Genomic DNA, 19,299 nt, shown 5'->3' on the forward strand with positions numbered 1-19,299 from the left:
ATAAAAGGATGCAAAAAGTGATGCGAAGAAAGACGCGAAAAAGATGCGAAAACTCAAAAATCAGAAATCATTTTGCCAGTCATCATCATAGTCGAATGACTAAATGTGTCATTATTTCTGGCATAAGAGAGAGTAAGAGAGAGAAATAGTGGATTGATGGTGTAAATGGATAATAATGGATATAAATATCCATTCATGCTCAGTGCTCACTAATACATCGACACACAATAATGAATGGATGAATGAAGAACATTAAAATGAATAAATGAGCAAGGAAATGGGAAATGAAAAAGCGAGAAAAAGGCACACGAGAAGGAAGTGGACGATAATGAATGTGAAATGGCTTTAATGGACGAGAGATTTGAGATTTTTTATTATACTTCCTTACTTCCCTTACTCTTGCTGTTGACTTGGTCTTCAAAAATAATAATCGGAATTTATTGCGTCATAATTAACATTTTTTTGCCTCTTTTTTGGGACTATGGGCTAGAGGGTAGGAAAAATTAAGTCATTAAGAGGTTTTGACCTATTTTGGATGGATTTGAACTCATTTGGTTTTCGCATCTTTTTGAAATCTTTTGCATCTTTTTTCGCGTCTTTTTCGCATCTTCTTCGATTTTTTTTTGCATCTTCTCTTAAATAATTGCAATTTTTTGCCTTTTTTTGCATCACTTTTTTGCATCTTTCTTCGCATCAATTTTTGCATCATTTTCCGCGTCACTTTTATGCATCTTTCCTTACATCTTTTTTGCATCTTTTTCGCATTTTCTTTTCGCATCTTTTTCCGCATCTTTTTTGGATCACTTTTTGCATCTTTGTTTTGCTTCAGCTTGTCCAAATAATCTCAAAATCGTCCCTAACTTGAGGTATAAAAATGACAAATTTTCCTTCCCACTTTCTTCGTACTTTTTTATCTATAAACCAGCCACAGCAATCTCTTAATAGATCCTGACTTTACCCACATCCCGTTGACTATCTTGTCGTGTTGATCTTCATTCAGACTTGAAATCACATTCATCACTGCTGACAACAAAAACTGCTCAAATGGAACTGAAATTTTCGGTGACTTTTTTTCGATGACTAAACTTGTGTCTGTGACTTTAAATGCTCACATGTCTCATGTCCAACAACTTCCGTTAAAATGTCCAAAATTACAACAACAATTTTGTTGGCTATAAATTGATCAAAATTTGCACAGTCATGGTCATTGATACCAAAAATCAGTTCCAAAATGTCCACGAATTTATTTTCGGCTATTTTTCTGTCATTTTTGGCACTTGCCACGTCACAGTCAATATCTATTGCGACTTTAGATCAAATGTTGTGCGACACAAATGCAGCTATGAAGGCAAAGGAAGTGAAATTGGCGGCTTTATTGAGTTCGTCTGCTGAGGATGTCGATGCATTGAGTGCAGGTTTGTGGGATTCTTTTTTTGCATCACTTTGGCTTTTGCATCTTTTTTTGCGTCTCTTTTTGAATTTTTGTATTTTTGCATCATTTTCTGCATCAAAAATTTGCATCATTTTTTACTTCACTCTTTTGCATCATTTTTTGACTTGTTTGTCTGCATCTCTTTTTGCATCTTTCTCTGCATCATTTTTTTCATCTTTCTCTGCACCATTTTTCGCATCTTTCTTTTGCATCATTTTATTGCATCTCATTTAGGCATTTTTTGCGTCAATCTTTGCATCACTCTTTTGCTTCATTTTTTTGCATCTTTTCATTTTTTTTTACATCTTTTTTGCTCCATTTTTGCATCATGTTTTGCATCTCTTATTTCGTCACTTTATTTGCGTTTTTTTGCATCATTTTAACATAAATTTTTGCATATTTTTTGCATCTTTTTCTGCATCATTTTTTACATCTTTCTCTGCATCATTTTTGCATCTTTTTCTGCATCAATTTTTGCATCTTTTTCCTGCATTAATTTTTGCATCTTTTTTCTGCGTCAATTTTTGCATCCTTTTTCTGCATCAATTTTTGCATCTTTTTTCTGCATCAATTTTTGCATCTTCTTCTCTGCATCTATTTTAGGTCCATCTCCAGCCTTATCAACAGCAGCCAACAGCTACAAAAGCACCCTGTTGAGCATCAGTACAATATCAAATTTCGATTCCTACCTCAACCAGTCAGCCTGTGCAGACATAAACCTTAAAATATCAACAATCAAATTTGACTTACAAAAGATTCTGAGCCTGTCACGTCAAGCAAGTCAGAACCTGACAACATTAGCGACCAAGATGAATTACGTGACTTATTATTACAGCATAAATTATGCTCAATTGACCGGTTCCCAAGTGTCCAATTATGTGGCTGTCCTGAGCCAATATTATGGCATAACAACGGAATTCCAATATTACATCTACAACCTTGGCATCGCCTACAACAACGAAACTTATGTCATGTCCAATTTGAATCTGTACAAAAATGTTTATTGCAGCTGCGGAACAACAACGAAGGAAGATTCAACATTGGAATCAAATCTGGCGTATATCCAACGGCCACTTGAGAAGGTCCAACAACGTACACGTGCAGCACTGCTTGCAGCATCCGCAGCTGTTAATTTTGCAATTTCACAGATTTCAGTTACGCCGCGGACAAATTTAGTTGCTGGAAATTTACAATTTCTGTCAAATTTTTTGGAAAAGTCAGCAACAATTTCGGATTATACGCGGATAAATGCAGGCAGGAAGACATCATGTGATGAGTGGCAGAAGCGACGGACTTTAGTGCTGTGCCTGTATTATGAATATCAAAAAATTACAACAACAATTTATACAAATTTAACAACATTAAATGCATATTTAGCAGCTGTTAATGTAACTGTTGGAGCTGTTAATTTGACATTAACAGCTGTGCAGGGTAATGCACTGCAGACAGCCTGCAACTCGATGGGATTTTGCTCTAATTTACTGACTGGATATCTTAATGATGTTAAGAATGCCATGAACATGATTGCAGCTGTACTGGCTGATATTAGCAGTGTTGGTGACAGCTATTGTGGTTGTAAAGAAAAGGGAGCGACAACAACTACAACAACAACTGTTATGATGACTGAGGAATTTACTAGTGAAGCGACGACTTATCCAACAACCAGAACAACTTCAACAACTATAATCCCGACCACAACTTCGACAACTACACCAACAACAACTTCAACAACTACCACATCTACAACTACAACGACGATGACGCCAACAACTACAACAACAACCACAACTCCGACAACCACAACTACTTCCACAACTCCAGCAACAACTACAACATCTACTACTCCGACTACAACTCCACCAACAACAACTACTACAACCACTCCGAGTACAACAACCACGACCACAACACCTACAACGACAACTACTACTGAATCAACCACAACTACAAAGAGCCCAACAACCACTACAACCACGACTCCAACAACGACGACACCAACAACTGTTACTACTACTCCAACAACAACTGAAACAACAACTACTCCTACGACAACAACAACAACTACCCCAGCTACAACAACGACTACAACTCCTACAACTGAAACCACTTCCACAACTACAACCACATCAACAACCCCATCTACTACAACAACTACTGAGACAACTACAGTTCTAACAACTACAACTCCAACAACCACGACAACCACTGAAGCAACAACAACAACTGTTCCAACCACTACAACAACTCCAAGTACTACTACTGAAGCCACTACTACAACAACAACTACAACAGTTCCAATAACTACAACTTCAACTTCGACAACAACATTAGAGACAACCACAACAACTCCAGTACCTACAACAACGACACCAACAACTACAGCTGATACAACTACGACAACAAGTCCAACTACAACTACCCCAACTACTACAACTTCGACAACAATTACAACTCCAGTGACCACAACAACTGAAACAACAACAACTCCAACAACCACAGTAACGACTCCAACCACAACATCTACAACAACCTTACCACCAACAACTACTACAACAACAACAACCTTGCCTTCTACTACTACAACAACAACTTTGCCACCAACTACAAGTACAACAACCGTTCCAACCACTACAACATTAAAAACTACTACAACAATACCAACAACAACCACTACAACCTCTACCTCAACAACAACTACCCGTAGAGGAAATGGTCGTCGAACTACAACTCTAGCAGCAACAACAACTGCTCAGCTACCACCATCTCCACCTTCTGGAATTACAGGAACTACAACAACTCAACCTGGTGCAACAACCACAAATCAGGGTGTGACTGCTACAACAACTGCTGCTCCAGCAACAACTACTCTACCAGCAACTACAACTACAACTTCGACAACCACAACAACAACCCGAAGAGGAAACGGTCGAAGGACAACATTGGCTGCAACAACAGCACCGTTGTTAACAACAACTACAGTAGCTGCACCTCCACCACCTGGTGCATTAGGAACAACAACAACAATAGGTGCTGCAACAACAACAACATTACCAGTCGCAACAACAACCAGAACAACAGCAACAACTACAACAACAACAACCAGAGGTCGTGGAAGACCAGCAACAACAACAAAAGCTGTTGCAACAACCACAACAACTGGCTTTGTATTGCCTGGCTAAGTTCAGCAACTTCAACAACTAAAAAAAAGTAAATAAAAAATGTTGTTGTGGCCTAAAATTTTTTATTTAGTTCCAATGCTTAAGGTTTACAGATCAGAACTTGATACCCGGTCTGCACATAAGCGATGCTGCTCAGACTGAGTTGCTTAAAGGAACCAATGTTGTAGTAAAAAATATCCCCAAAAATGGCGCCAATTTTATATTCAGTTCCAATTTTTGTGTTCCTTAATATCCGACCAAAATAGAAGACTTGCGACCTGGTCGTGTCCACTGACTGAACCAGACTGGCACCGGCCGGTATCCGTGACTTATCAACCCAAGCCAATTTCGGATGATTCAGCAAGTAGCGCGGCGTGTCTGCATCAATTTGGATCTTATCGCAGACAATCATGCAGACGGGATTATTGGGTGGAATTAGGATGTGACCGGGGACGTTAGTCATGCCACTGCAGGTCGGGTCGTTGCCAATTCCAATGTAGGTTGGCGGCATCGATGCGGTTCCAACTTTAACGCCTTTTTTAGATGGTCCGAGTGGGTCTTTGAGATAGTTGTAAGGTACGAAGGTTCCTGGAAATGGAAAATGCGCTTTAGACACTTATGGGGACTTTATTACTTGTTGAGATTAAAATGCGCTTTATGAATAATAATGCTTATTTTACTTGTGGTGCCAAAAATGCTGTTTTCAGCAACATTTTGAGGTTAGAATTGAAAAATGCGCTTTAAACACACTCAACTTGTGCCTTTCATACTTGTCTTTATTACCAATTCAACAACCATATTGGCAACAACCAATATCATGTCCAATTTTTGTTACTTGAAAAATGCGCTTTAGGCACCAACAAGTGACTTTCTTACTTACACTTACCACATGTCTGATTTACGGCACTGCCAGAAAATGGCGGTACAATTGCATTTGGATCTGGCTTGGGTGGTGTTGGTTTGGTTGTTGGCTTTGTAGTTTGTTTTTTGGTTGTTGTGGTTGTTGTAGTTGTTGTTGTTGGTTTGGTTGTTGTAGCTTTAGTTGTTGATCTTCTGGTTGTTGTTCTTCTAGTTGTTGTTGGTAATGTTGTTGTGTCTTCTTCGGTTGTTTCTTCCTCAGTTGCTGAATCCAAAGTTGTTGCTGCTTCTTCAGTTGTTGTTGTTGTTGTTGACTCAACCGTTGCTGAAGCTTGCAGCCACGGTGTTGGTCCACCAAATTCACAATGGAAGCTACCTTTATTCTTGGCACATCCACTTGCATAGGCATAGACAGGATGTGTAGCATTGCTGGTAATTCCAACACAACCACTTTTACCAGTTACTGTATAGTTGCTGAAAATGTCAACTTCTGGTTTGGTGACCGTCACAAGTCCGCGACTACCTTTAATCTTCTTAGCATTAATGATGACTTTTGTGACAGTTCCATTTTTAAATTGTTGTTGTAAATAATTAAAGTAGGCTTTTTGTGTTGTTGCTGACTCAATTGTAAACAGGTCCATGTTTAAAGAACGACAGATCCTGTCAGCAACCGTTGCACGGTTACCATCTGGTTCTGATATGAGGCACAGTGCCTTAATAAATTCGTTGTTGGAATCTTGAAGAGCATAAATTTTTTTACAGGTTGCTAGATTTGGTTGTTGTGGTTGTTGAGGTTGTTGTTGTTGTTGTTGTCGTCTTGGACTTCGCTTTTGTCGATTTTTCGTTGCTGAGATGTTCGTTGCTGAACTTTTAGTTGCTGAAACCTTTTTCGCTGCTGATTTTTTCGTTGTTATCGATCCAAAAACATTCTGTCCGTTGGTTGTTGCAACAACCTCACTTTGCAACAACGTACTTCCATATTCACAATGGAATGCAGCCATAAACATCCCGCAAGTCACCGGTTGCGCCTGAAAGACTTTCGCTGTTGATCGAATTGTTGCTAAACAACCGGATGTTGTTGGACCAGCAAATGAGTAGTTGCTGTATACAGCAACATTTGATGTATATGTATAGACACTTGTGGTATTGACCTTGCCATTAAACAGGAACTGCTGCTTACCCTTTGGGAAATTTATGTTGATGTTGTCTTGATATGCTGTATATGTTGTTGCTGTATCGATTATGAACAACTTCATATTGGCATTGGCACAGATGTTGACTGCTGATGCCATCGTTGTTGATGTACTTACGTAGCATATTGACTTGGCTGAATTGGCCAATGGACCTGAATAGGCACAAATTGTTGTGTTTGGTGCTTTCGTTGTTGTAGTTGTTGCTAATGTTGTTGTAGTTGTTGGAGGCAATGTTGTTGTTGTTGGAGGTAACGTTGTTGTTGTGGCTAATGTTGTAGTGGTTGTAGTAGGAGGCAAGGTTGTTGTTGTTGTTGTTGTAGGGGTTGTGGCTGTTGGAATGGTAGTTGTTGTGGTTAGTTCAGTTGTTGTTTCAGTTGTAGTTGTAGGAGTCGTTGTCGGAATCGTTGTTGTAGTGGTTGATGGAGGCAACGTTGTTGTAGGAATAGTGGTTGTTGTTGTTGTTGTAGGAGGCAGTGTGGTTGTTGTGGTAGGAGTTGTAGTAGTTGTGGTTGTTGTTTCAGGTGTTGTTGAGGTCGTTGTTGTAGTTGGAGTTGTGGTCGTAGTGGTTGGTGTCGTTGTTGTGGTTGCTTCAGTTGTTGTACTTGTTGTAGTAGATGTTGTAGGAGTAGTTGTAGTCGGAGTAGTAGATGTTGTAGTTGTTGTTGGAGTTGTGGATGTAGTTGTTGTAGTTGGAGTAGTCGTTGTTTCAGTGGTTGTTGGCATTGTCGTAGTTGTCGTAGGGGTTGTAGTAGTAATCTCAGTTGAAGTCGTAGGAGTTGTTGTAGTAGTTGTAGTTGTTGGGGTAGTTGTTGTTGTAGTTGGTTCAGTTGTAGTTGTCGGTGAGGTTGTTGTGGTCGATTCAGTGGTTGTAGTAGTTAAGGTCGTAGTAGTCGGAGTTGTTGTTGTTGGGGTCGTTGTTGTGGTTGTTGTTGAAGTAGTCGGTGTTGTTGTTGTGGTAGTTGGTGTCGTTGTTGTAGTGGTTGTAGTAGGGATCGTAGTAGTTGTGGTTGCTTCGGTTGTTGTTTCAGTTGTAGTTGTAGGAGTAGTGGTTGTAGTAGTTGGAGTCGTAGTTGTTGGGGTTGTAGTAGTAGTTGGCGTTATTGTTATAGTGGTTGTTGGAGTAGTTGTTGTAGAGGTAGTTGTTGTCTTTGTGGTTGTTTCAGTTGTCGTTGTGGGAGTTGTAGATGTTGTAGCTGGGGTTGTCGATGTAGTTGTTGGGGTCGTTGTGGTCGTTGTTGGAGTCGTAGTAGTTGTTGTAGGGGTCGTTGTAGATGTTGTTGGGGTTGTTGTAGTTGTTGGAGTGGATGTTGTAGTTGTTGGAGTGGTTGTTGTAGTAGTTTGAGTTGTGGTTGTTGTTGGCGTTGTGGTTGTTGTTGTGGTGGTTGGTTTCGTTGTTGTGGTAGTTGAAGTCGTTGTTGTAGTAGGAGGCGTAGTGGTTGTAGTTGTTGTTTTTGGTGTTGTAGTTGTAGTAGTAGTTGGATTTGTTGATGTGGTTGTTGTAGTTGGGGTAGTTGTAGTAGTTGGGGTGGTTGTAGATGGAGTCGTTTTAGTAGTTGGTGTTGTGGGAGTTGTGGTTGTTGTTGTAGAGGTTGTAGTTTTTGTTGTTGTTGGGGTCGTCGTGGTGGTTGTTGGAGTTGTAGTTGTGGTTCTTGGTGTCGTAGTTGTTGTTGGGGTAGTTGTTGTTTTGGTTGTTGGAGGCGTAGTCGTAGTGCTTGTTGTGGTTGTTGATGTCATTTTCGTAGTTGTTGGCGTAGATCTTGTTGTCGTTGCCAAAGTAGTTGTTGTAGAAGTTGTCGTAGGTTTAGTTGTTGTCGCAGATGTTGTAGATGTTGCTGTTGTCTTCACAGTTGTTGTTGTGACCTTCGAGTTGTCACTGATGGATCTGCATCCACAATAAGTATCCCCAATGGAACTGACATCAGCCAGAACTTTTCCGAACCTGGAACTAGCATAAAGGATGTCCACATAATAATCAGTGTACAGACTCCGTAAGTACCCCAAAGTATTACATGCAGCCTGTAGCAAGTTCCTCTGTGCCTGACTGTATGTCGAGTTGTAGGCAATCAGGCTGACATTTACAGGACCAATGTAGACATCCAGCACCGATGCATTAGCCAGAATTTGTGAGTAGACAGTCGTGCATGACATGTACATGACCTTGATCATAGTCAGCCTTTTCTGGATGTCTGTACAGGAACTGGTTGTTGTAGTTGTTGTCGTTGTTGTATAGTCATTAATTGTTGCTGCTTTTGTCAAAAATGTCAGGAGACTTTGCAGATAGTTCAACAACGTTGTTGTGGTTGTTGTGATTGGAATTCCAGCAACTGCAGCACCAAGTGCATTACTGGCAGTTCCAATGGCTGCCTTAATATTCGCCTGATCAGCCACAAGTGGACTTTGGATGTAGGCAAGGTTCAGTTCCAATGTTGAGACATTTCCAGTCACAGCTGATCCACAGCTGCAAAATTGAACTTTTAGTGCCTGCAAATAAGCTTGGACATAAGTTTCATTACTGTATGCGATACTCAGCATGTAGACATATTCAGCATATCCAGCAGCAATTGCGTAATAGTCATTGACAATGCCTACATATGCAGCTACATTCGCAGCTGTTAAAATGTTGTAATTGAGGTTAAAATAGTAAACAACGAAGTTGATCTTGGTCTGTAATGTTGTTAGGTTCTGTAGTGCCTGACTATTAAGCACGAGCAGCTTCTGCAGATCAAAATCTATGCTGGATATTTTCATGTTTATGTCCTCACATCCTGTAACATTTTGGTACGGTCCGAAATTGCCGATGGAACTAAAATCCATTAAACTTTTGCCGTAGCTGCTTGTGGCTGTCGACAGACTTTGTGCTGTACTTGCTGTTGTGCCTGACAGTGACTGGACTGCAGGAACTGACGAAATTTGTAATTTTGACAATTTTGACTCGACTGCCTGCATGGCTGTGGTCGTGTCCAACAGGATACGATTGTATTTAGCTATTGAAACTGATTGTGGAACTGCCAGTGGTAGGGTTGTGGCCGTGAAAATCAGGAAAATTATTTTCCATATCCAGAATTTTTCACACATTTTTTTGATGCTTAAATGTCAAGTTTTGTGCCTTTTTTGGTGCTTTTATAAAGGCAGCATGTGAAGTTTTGGAATTGGATGTTATAGCTGTGTACCGGATGTGTTCGACTTATGGATGTGCCAGGGTTGGAACTTGGGAATTTTTAATTTTTGAAAATTTTGAAAAATTTGAATTTTTAAAAACCGTTGAAAAATTTGAATTTTTGAAAGCCGTTACAAAATTTGAATTTCTGAAAACCGTTACAAAATTTGAATTTTTGAAAACCGTTACAAAATTTGAATTTTTGAAAACCGTTACAAAATTTGAATTTCTGAAAACCGTTACAAAATTTGAATTTTTGAAAACCGTTACAAAATTTGAATTTTTGAAGCCGTTAAAAAATTTGAATTTTTGAAATACGTTAAAAAGTCACTTTCACAACTCTGGATTGTAAAATCAGCTTAATAATTTACAATATGTTTACAAAAAATTCAAATTTGTCAACAACTTCCGAAACATAAAAGAATCAAGTCTGCACATTTACAACTCATTTAAATGTCCAAAAACGTTTCAAAGACTTTTCATATTCCGCACATCTGGAGTCAACTAACCTCAAAATTTGAGCAATTTCTAACCCCAAAATTTGAACAAAATTCTAACCTCAAAACTCTGAAATTCTAACCTCAAAATTCGGAAAATTCTAACCTCAAAAATTGGAAATTTTTAACCTCAAATTTTGACAATTTCTAACCTCAAAATTTAAAAAAATTCTAACCTCAAAATTATCAAAATTCTAACCTCAAAAAGTGAATTTTCCTCAATTTTCCCTTCATTTTCCCTTCCATCATCCCACAATTGTCTCCGTATCCATATCCACATCCGTCACTCACCTTTCCACCTTCCCCGTCCTCCATCCCCGATTCAGTTCCTCCCAGAATTTTACGTCCCACAGATAATTGCCTTAATAAATCATCATAAATGGATGTGTTTATCTCATTTTGTGGATTTATTTGTTTTCATTAGATTATATCTCCATTTCACTCACTCATCCCCACTCCATTCCATACACATTACAGTACTGTACAGCTCAGTTATCTCTCATGCATGTCCATTACAATTATATTCATATTGCATTGTTTTGGATTTACATTAGACTCGAGATGGATGGATGGAGTAAAGGAATGCTGGGTGGGGCACTGATAAGGATTTGAGGTTAGAATTTTGAGGTTAGAATTTAAAATTTTCCAAATTTGAGGTTAGAATTTTCCAATTTTTTAAATTTTGAGGTTAGGTTTTAAAAATTTTGAGGTTAGAATTTTTCAATTTTCACAATTTTGAGGTTAGATTTTTCCAGATTTTGAGGTTAGAATTTCCTGAATTTTTAGGTTAGAATTTTCCTAATTTTGAGGTTAGAATTTTACAAATTTTGAGGTTTGAATTTTCAAATTTTGAGGTTAGAATTTATCTAGAATGCCCACCCCTTGCATCAAATCCAGCACATCCACCAGCATCATGACTTTGTTGATTTTGCACAAAATTTCAATGCTTGCTTATATCTTTGTTTATGCTTTTTTTTTGTTGCTGAATTATCTCAATTAGTTGAATTTTCATGTTTGATAAATGAACAAATGTGTCATCACAATGGACATACACAAAATTCCCATTTTTATACGGATGCAGATTGGGGTAAATTATGTGCTGATGTTGTTGTGTTTGTTTATGACGTCGACTGAGTTCATTCTGCTAATTCCTTTAATTCAGTTTATTAAGGAAGAGTCATGATGATGCAGAATTTTGAGGTTATGGATGACTATTGTCCTTCCGGATCAGTAAACAATGACAATTTGAGGTTATCTTAATTCAAACCAGAGACCCCCATCCTAATTTTGTCTTTATATTGCTCAATTGACTGCAAATTGACTTTATATTCCTAAAATGTACATTAGTCGTGTGTTACACACGGTTTTGAACCACAAATCACAAAAATCCACCAAAACCTCAATTATTCAAACCAGAGACCCCCTGCCAAATTCTGTTTTTTAATTGCTCAATTGGCTCTAAATTGACTTGATTTAATCAAAATTTGCAAGAATCGTGTACTCCACACGGTTTTGAACCAAAACCTCACAAATATCCATCAAAACCTCAATTATTCAATCCATAGACCCCCCAAAAAAATCAAATTTTCGTCCATTTTTCATTCCATCAAGTCAAAAAATCACGCGTAATATCCAACAAATATCTGACAGTGCCTGACTGCCCCTCTTCAGTCTCCATCCACACAAAAATATTGAGTAGAACGGAACAAATCAAGCAATGCAGTCATCAATCAAATTCGGTTCCTTTAATTTTCACCCCCTAAGCAAAAAGGCATAAGCAGCACTGCTGCTCATAATCAATTTATCATCATCATAAATGAGGAACGGCATGTGAGTGTGAGGATGTTTGTAGATATCCGTGGATTTTTGTGTACAGAAGTAATAATATGAAGCTCATCATGCTTACACGCCTCGATGCAGTAGATTTATTTCCCATTTTTACTTCCACTTCCACTGACTTTTTAGCGCATTTTTGAAACTTGTTTTCAAAAAGGTAGCTTAATAAATCACTTTGTCTGTTCGGCTGACGATAAAAACTTTTTATCTAGACATCGTAGAGAGCTCGGAATGGTTTTAAAAGATCAGTTCCATAAAGTTATTGCGGCCACGGGCATTTAAAAGTTTCAAATCAACGCATAAATGCTATAATTAACAATTTTTCATTTTCATATACAACAACAACACGTTTTTTCATTGTTTTGCAGTGTTTTTCAATGTTCTTCGATGTTTTAACAGTGTTTGCTTAAAAAAGTTTGAATTTTTTTTTACCGTTATGAGATTTAAATTATGAAAATCCGTTAAATTATGAAATTCTTAAAAATCTTCTAGGATGACTTGGAATTTACTGGACCTTGTTTTGCGGGTCTGAAGTCACCTGGATCCTACTGGATCTTGTTTTGTGGGTTTGGAATTGACCTTAATCCTACTGGATCTTGTTTTGTAGGTCTGGAAGTTAATTTTTAATCAATTACTGATCGCTGGGACAAAAATGCGCTTAAGTCCCTCGATCAATAACACGAGGACTTTTGTATTTTTTTTTTTGCTTCTTTTTCTTTTTTGTCGGTTCCTTGTAAAACATGAAAATGAAAAGTTTTTCATTTTTTTATTCTTTTATTGATGATTCTTGGTGGGTTGGGGCAGCAGTTGACTGATTTATGGATGTTTGGAGCTCAATTTGTCCCAAAATTCAATTTCAAAATTTAACGGTTTTTTAAAATTTAAATTTTTCATCAATTTTTGGGAATTTAGATTTTGTAACGGTTTTCAAAAATTCAAATTTTGTAACGATTTTCAAAATTCAAACTTTTTAACGGTTTTTTGAAATTCAAATTTTGTAACGTTTTTCAAAAATTCAAACTTTGTAACGGATTTCAAAAATTCAAATTTTGTAACGATTTTCAAAAATTCAAATTTTGTAACGATTTTCAAAAATTCAAATTTTTAACGGTTTTTTAAGATTCAAATTTATTACTCAGCTCGACTGCGCCCTCAAATATGTCACCACAACTCAGCTATTCACAGTCAATATTAAGGAGTGTAACAAGCACTAATACACACACAACACATAGCACATAAGGCAGAATGTAGGTCAATGAGCATCAATGCGTGAAATATTTTGTGGCATTTTTCATCATTTTTTTTTTATTCCATAGCATGCCATGTGCCTCGCCTAAAGCACATTACAGCCACCTCCCCCCATTCCAATGCCTTTAATGTCTTGCTAATGTTGTGTATGATGTAGAACATTTTTCAATTTATCACACATTTAATGTGAATTTTTCTGATTTTTTCCTCATTTTTTCATCGTTGGACGACCTTTAAGGTTCAAGTACCGAGATTATTTTTACTAAATCGGTTCACATTTACTGATAAGATTCTCAACATTTGTGGAACTAAGAGATATGTTGGCGATGGCAATTGACCGGAATGAAAATATAAATCAATGTGCCGAAATAGCTCAGTTGGGAGAGCGTTAGACTGAAGATCTAAAGGTCCCCGGTTCAATCCCGGGTTTCGGCAAATTCTTTTTTTGCTTCTTTTTTTTACTTTTTTTGCTTTTTTGAGCAGTTAAACAAGATTTTGAGTCTTTTTATGGAGTTTGGACGTGGATATTGGGGGTTTAAGTTCAGGTGTTTCTGTTTTTACAACAACAACGATTGTTTAATGTTTTGTACGAGTTTGAGTTTCATATTATTTATTGAATTTACTCATCATTTGATAAATTGTACTAGATTTATTATTCAAATGTACTAGATTTTTGAAAAATTTTGATTGAATTGTACTAGATTATTAATAGATTGTCTTAAATTGTACTAGATTTTTCAAAAAAGGTCCCAAGTTGTACTAGATTTTTGATAAAATTGTCCTAAATTTAACTAGATTTTTTACATAAGTTAAATTATTCTAGATTTTTGACTGAATTGTACTAGATTGTTGACCAAATTTCCTTGGATTGTACTAGAATTTTTAGAAAGTTGAACTAGATTTTTGACAAATTTTATACTAGATTTTTGGTTGAATTGTTTTAAAATGTACTAGATTTTTTTGTTAAATTGTACTAGATTTTTTGTTAAATTGTACTAGATTTTTTGTTAATAAATTCTTTCTGTAATAGATTCTTCACAAAATCTTTTTAAAATTGAACTAGATTCTTAATTAAATCATTAAATTTTCAACCAATCCAAAACTTCTACTTCCATATTCCATTTAATAAACATTAAAGAGCTCAACAAATTCAACACAAAAAAGAGAATTTTTCATCAAATTCCCCCAAGTTATTGACACAAAAAAAAGCAGCAAAAATAGAGCAATAAATTCTCAATTTTTTTCCTTCTTCTTCTTAAAAGCCAATTTTTTTCCCAAATAAATAAATAAAAAATAAGATCGAATAAAAAAGTGAACTTAAAAAATGCCAAAATGCCGACTTGTTGAGAAAGGATTTGTGGATAAATATTGAAATTTTGTTGCTTCGAGTTTATTCAAGATGTTCTGGGTAAGAAATTGGTTATTTGTTATTGAATTTCTTATTTTTAGACAATTTTGTAAGAATTTCTTGGAATTGTGGATTGATTGGCTGTATGGATGGGAGGTTGGGGGAGACCTGACCCCCTCTACACCCTCCTGGCAGGGGGTTTAAGGCTAATAAACGCTGTATTTCTTGAATAATTGACGATTTTGGTCTAAAAAAGGAAAAATTGAGGTTGAAGGCCAATTTTGCCTCAACTATTCCCTCTCTGTCCCTTACCCCGACCCTCTCATACCCCATCCTCATCCCTTCACTCCCTTATACTCCCTCAAACTCCCCTCAATCCCACCAAACCCCTCCAAAATTCCCTCAACAACAGCAAACATCAAACACAACTCTTAAAATTAAGTTCCTCAAAAACAGTCAGCACAGCACACAAAAATTTGCATGACAAAAAAAGGAACTGCTGAAAATTCCCAACCCAACTGTCAACAGATCCCTCATCAGCTGATATATAAAAAAACTTTTTTTTCCGCTCCTCAAATGCCTTAAAAAAACTTTTTTTGCCATTGTCATTTATGTCATCATCAATGTCACAATCATCACATTGAAATGATCTGTAGCAATCATAAAGCACAAATAAAAAAAAATAAGCAGCACGAAAGAAAAATTTGTGAGTCCTTGAATAATAAAAAAGACGAGGAAAAAAAGAAAAAGTTTAAAGTAACGTCGAGGAACAACAAAAAAAGAAGCTTTTGCCATCATTTTCTTCTGCTTATTTCATCTCTTCTGTGCTGAGCATAAGTACTGGCAAGTATAAAAAGATTTTGAGGTTAGGAAGTGGCTAAAGCGCATTTTTTCCCCATGCAGCTCAGCTCTTCCTCATGCAGCTCAGCTCTTCCTCATTCAGCTCAGCTCTTCCTCATGCAGTTCAGCTCTTCCTCATGCAGCTCAGCTTTTCCTCATGCAGCTCAGCTCTTCCTCATGCAGCTCAGCTCTTCCTCATTCAGCTCAGCTCTTCCTCATGCAGTTCAGCTCTTCCTCATGCAGCTCAGCTTTTCCTCATGCAGCTCAGCTCTTCCTCATGCAGCTCAGCTCTTCCACATGCAGCTCAGCTCTTCCTCATGCAGCTCAGCTCTTCCTCATGCAGCTCAGCTCTTCCTCATGCAGCTCAGCTCTTCCTCATGCAGCTCAGCTCTTCCTCATGCAGCTCAGCTCTTCCTCATGCAGCTCAGCTCTTCCTCATGAAAAATCGCACCTTATTAGCCATGCCATGCCATGCCATGTCATCCTTACAACACCTCAACCCCCTCCCAAAAAAATCTCAGCACAATGAAAAAAAGAAGACACAAAATTTGTTGAGATGATACAGATGATGATAAAAAAGAATCACGAAAAAATGCTTTTTGTGCCTCAAGAGACTGAGCAAGCATCAGCATCAGCGACAAAAAGTAAGGAATTGCGAGCAGAACGACGAGTAAGAAAATAAAAAAATAAAAAACTTGTCGTCGAATGCGATAAGAGGAAGAGATTGATTTTATTGTTATTGTTATTGTCATTATCATTTCCTTCTTCTTTCCATGCTGCTTGCTGCTTGCTACTTCTTCCTGATGATATCACAAATGATGCTGAATGGTGGAAAAAAGTTCTTTTTGATGCGGAATTCAGTTGCAGGGTGGAAAGAGTGTTGGTAGGGAGGAACAAGATTGGAACGATTTGTCGGTTGATAGTGTGATAATTTAGATGACATTTTGCTCTAGTTTTTATGCATGTGCGTCATATTCAGGAGGATACTTTAATGTTTACGGCAAATATGGAGCACGGAATGACTGAAAATGAAAGGATCATGGGATAGAATAGGGTAAATTGACACTGACAAAAGAATACATTAAGGGACTTGAAGGAGGAAGTGGTAGGAGTTGCATTAGGTCGACCTGACTGTTGCATGGTGTCAAGACTGTGGCATGGTGTCGAGACTGTGGCATGGTGTCGAGACTGTAGCATGGTGTCGAGACTGTGGCATGGTGTGTGATTCGGCAAGATGTCACAGTCACGCCACCCTTGAGTCAAATTCTTGAAATAAAACGCAAAAATTCATGCAACTCACATCAATTGTCATCTAAATTCCACAAAACCACCCTCAAAAACAAGTAAGAAACTCCCAAAATATGCGCTTCTTACCCCACATTCTCCACAACCCCTTTTCCTTCACCATCAAACTTATCACATCTCCACAGCATCAATTCAAAGTTGTTTAGTACCAAAAAACAAAAAAATTTGTGTGCGTGCCTTTGTCGATGGAATGCGAAAGATGTGAAAATGTGATTTCGACAGGGAGGCAAAAAAAAATTGAGAATCTTGAGGCAATTCACATCTTCCGGTATTGTTTGCGTGTCTCTTACAAGATTCTGCAAAACTTTTTCATTTTTTTTTATTCCTGACTATTATTGCTGTCTTTTATTTTCTGCCTTATGTTTAGTTCCATTGCTGGCATCAACAATATTTTTTTGTATGATCTTTATGGATACATCATGGAATCTAATTTTGACGATGAAAGAGAGAGAGAGATGGAAAGAAAAATGTTTAAATTAAGCCTGAGTCGTAGTTTTGTGTTGGAAGTAAGACAAAAAAAAGGCTTGAAATTGAGATTATATCAGTTTATTATCCGTTATGTTTATTATGATGATGAGTATGAAATGGAATTTCGGGATTATTAAGTTAGTCAGTAAGCACAAGAAGTACAAATGGTTGGAATATCCAGCTTCAGGGTAGCGTAACTGAGAGTCTTAGTCAGAATTGTAAGAATCTTGTCTCAGGGCTGAGTCATGTCAATTTGGACCCCAAATTGAGCCCTATTTTCGGCTATTTCTTCACAATGTGCTTTTTGGGTTACTCGATTAGGACAAATCAGGTTAATTGATCCAAAATTCAGCTTCAGGGTACCGTAACTTTGGGTTCAATCCGGATACGATGGTATCTGGACTTCAGGTAGAGTCAAGACAACGTAGGGCCTGATTTTCAGTCATTTTCTGTCACTTCAGCCATCCTACCCACCATATTATCCTCATTCAATCCAAATACAAGCTCATCTTCAACTCCAAACCCAACTCAACCCAACAACAAAAGCTACAACATCCAAAAAACTATATAAAAAATTCAAATTCTCATCAATTTGTAATTCAGCACAAAAAAAGAGAGGAAATGAAAAATTCTAAATAGAAATTGTGCCTACGTGAGCAATAAACGACTTTACTTCCTTTGCCTATTTCCTATTCTTTCCCTCTGCGAATATCAACTGTATTTATCCTGTTACTTTATTTCAAGAATTACAAATTTTATAAAAAATAAAAAAAAAAAAAAGTGATTGAATTTAAATGATTATTGTTGTCGTTATAGCTGTCATCAATGAGCAGATGAAAGGAGGAGATGATGATGATGAGGAGTGATGTTGAGAATTGGAAATGGGGGAAGGAAGTGATGGAAGGTAAGATAGGGATGTAGAAGGGTGTAGAGGGTGTTGGATAGGATGAGGGATCAGGCTACAAGTCAGATGTAGGGCGGCCATCTGATGTATTTTTGCTGGGACGCTGTTTTACTTTTCAGCCTTGCTGCTGTGTCCAGACAAATCCTAAAAATGTCCCGAATTTTTCAAGAAGTGTCCCGTTTTTTTGCGAAAATCCTCTGGCCACCCTAGTCAGATGCAACGTCAGATTCAGAATTGAAGGTTGAAAATCATGAATTAAGCAGCTTAAAAGAATCTCCAGCCTAAAGGCTCAAGCTCATGTAGAAAGAACCAGCTAAGAAGTCACCCAATCATTTGGAAAGATGCTGCTGTGCACTACAAATTCGATATAATTACAACGGATGCAAATCATGATTCATGACGTCTTGCTGCCATTAATTGCTTTACCAGTCCAAAGTGTGCTCAAGATGTGACAAGATTCTTCGTTAAATACACATCTAAAGTTTATATTGGAACCTGAACTATTTATTTGATGATATTACAGCATATAGCCTCCAAATGAATATGCTTTCTCGAAATCCGGGATCGGGATTGAAATTTTCGGGAATTCTACTGTATATGATTCGAAAAAAGGAACAAATGAAGCACTGTTCCTGTCAATTCTCGAACCTACGACCACTTTGATGCATCCAAGATTATAGGGTGTATTGTAAGCCTTAAGAAAATAAAGTTCTAAGCCATTCTACCACAGATCCTCTTCAACTGACCCAATCGATACTCAACCTGACTAAAATAGCAAGAAAATGTTCAAAAACTTCTTAAATTCTCCAAAAAAGCTGTTCAAATGTCTAAAAATAAACCAAAATTCTTCAAAAATTCATCAAAAATTCAAAATTGTTCCTCATTAAAATCAACCCCAAATAACTCCTCAAAACCAACTCAAATCAAACAAATCTTGACAAAAATCCTTCAAAAATCAACAAAAAGTTTTCAATAAAAAAGACATCAAAATCAATATTTAAAATATATCCCCCAAACAACTCAGCATTTCCCCCACCAAAAAAATATACAATTTT

At 37.3% G+C, this 19,299-nt stretch overlaps 2 protein-coding genes and 1 non-coding gene across 4 annotated transcripts; 2 read left to right on the forward strand and 1 right to left on the reverse strand.

Moving 5' to 3' along the window:
• Positions 1 to 1,220: 1,220 nt before the first annotated feature.
• LOC139099846 (uncharacterized) lies at positions 1,221 to 4,669 on the forward strand. Its single transcript, XM_070652389.1, has 2 exons — positions 1,221 to 1,415; positions 2,036 to 4,669. Exons 1-2 carry the CDS (start codon positions 1,232 to 1,234, stop codon positions 4,609 to 4,611), a joined length of 2,760 nt encoding a protein of 919 aa, XP_070508490.1. The 5' UTR covers positions 1,221 to 1,231; the 3' UTR covers positions 4,612 to 4,669.
• On the reverse strand, positions 4,654 to 9,715 carry LOC139099845 (uncharacterized). Of its 2 annotated transcripts, none has more exons than XM_070652387.1 (2): positions 5,477 to 9,715; positions 4,654 to 5,178 (listed from the first exon to the last, which is right to left on the reverse strand). In XM_070652387.1, the coding sequence occupies exons 1-2, from the start codon at positions 9,585 to 9,587 to the stop codon at positions 4,691 to 4,693; spliced, it is 4,599 nt and encodes a 1,532-aa protein (XP_070508488.1). In that variant the 5' UTR covers positions 9,588 to 9,715; the 3' UTR covers positions 4,654 to 4,690. The 2 variants fall into 2 exon arrangements, with proteins under 2 accessions (XP_070508488.1, XP_070508489.1); XM_070652388.1 differs by having other exon boundaries at positions 5,095 to 5,178; positions 5,471 to 9,715.
• A 4,026-nt stretch (positions 9,716 to 13,741) lies between these two features.
• Positions 13,742 to 13,814, forward strand: TRNAF-GAA (transfer RNA phenylalanine (anticodon GAA)). The gene has a single exon. It is a non-coding gene; the product is annotated as a tRNA-Phe (tRNA).
• Positions 13,815 to 19,299: the final 5,485 nt, after the last annotated feature.

The sequence above is a fragment of the Chironomus tepperi genome, unplaced genomic scaffold, assembly GCF_022539635.2.
Source record: "Chironomus tepperi strain 1889 unplaced genomic scaffold, CSIRO-AGI_Ctep_v1 contig_486, whole genome shotgun sequence".
In the NCBI taxonomy this organism is placed as follows: Eukaryota; Metazoa; Arthropoda; class Insecta; order Diptera; family Chironomidae; genus Chironomus; species Chironomus tepperi.

Bases quoted from the DNA above. Each gene is read 5' to 3' on its own strand.
- LOC139099845 (XM_070652387.1), bottom strand. From the start codon at position 9,587: ATGCAGGCAGTCGAGTCAAAATTGTCAAAATTACAAATTTCGTCAGTT. The intron at 5,179-5,476 runs GTAAGTGTAAGT...TTCCATTTCCAG, and splicing joins TGCCGTAAATCAGACATGTG to GAACCTTCGTACCTTACAAC.
- LOC139099846 (XM_070652389.1), top strand. From the start codon at position 1,232: ATGTCCACGAATTTATTTTCGGCTATTTTTCTGTCATTTTTGGCACTT. The intron at 1,416-2,035 runs GTTTGTGGGATT...CATCTATTTTAG, and splicing joins TGTCGATGCATTGAGTGCAG to GTCCATCTCCAGCCTTATCA.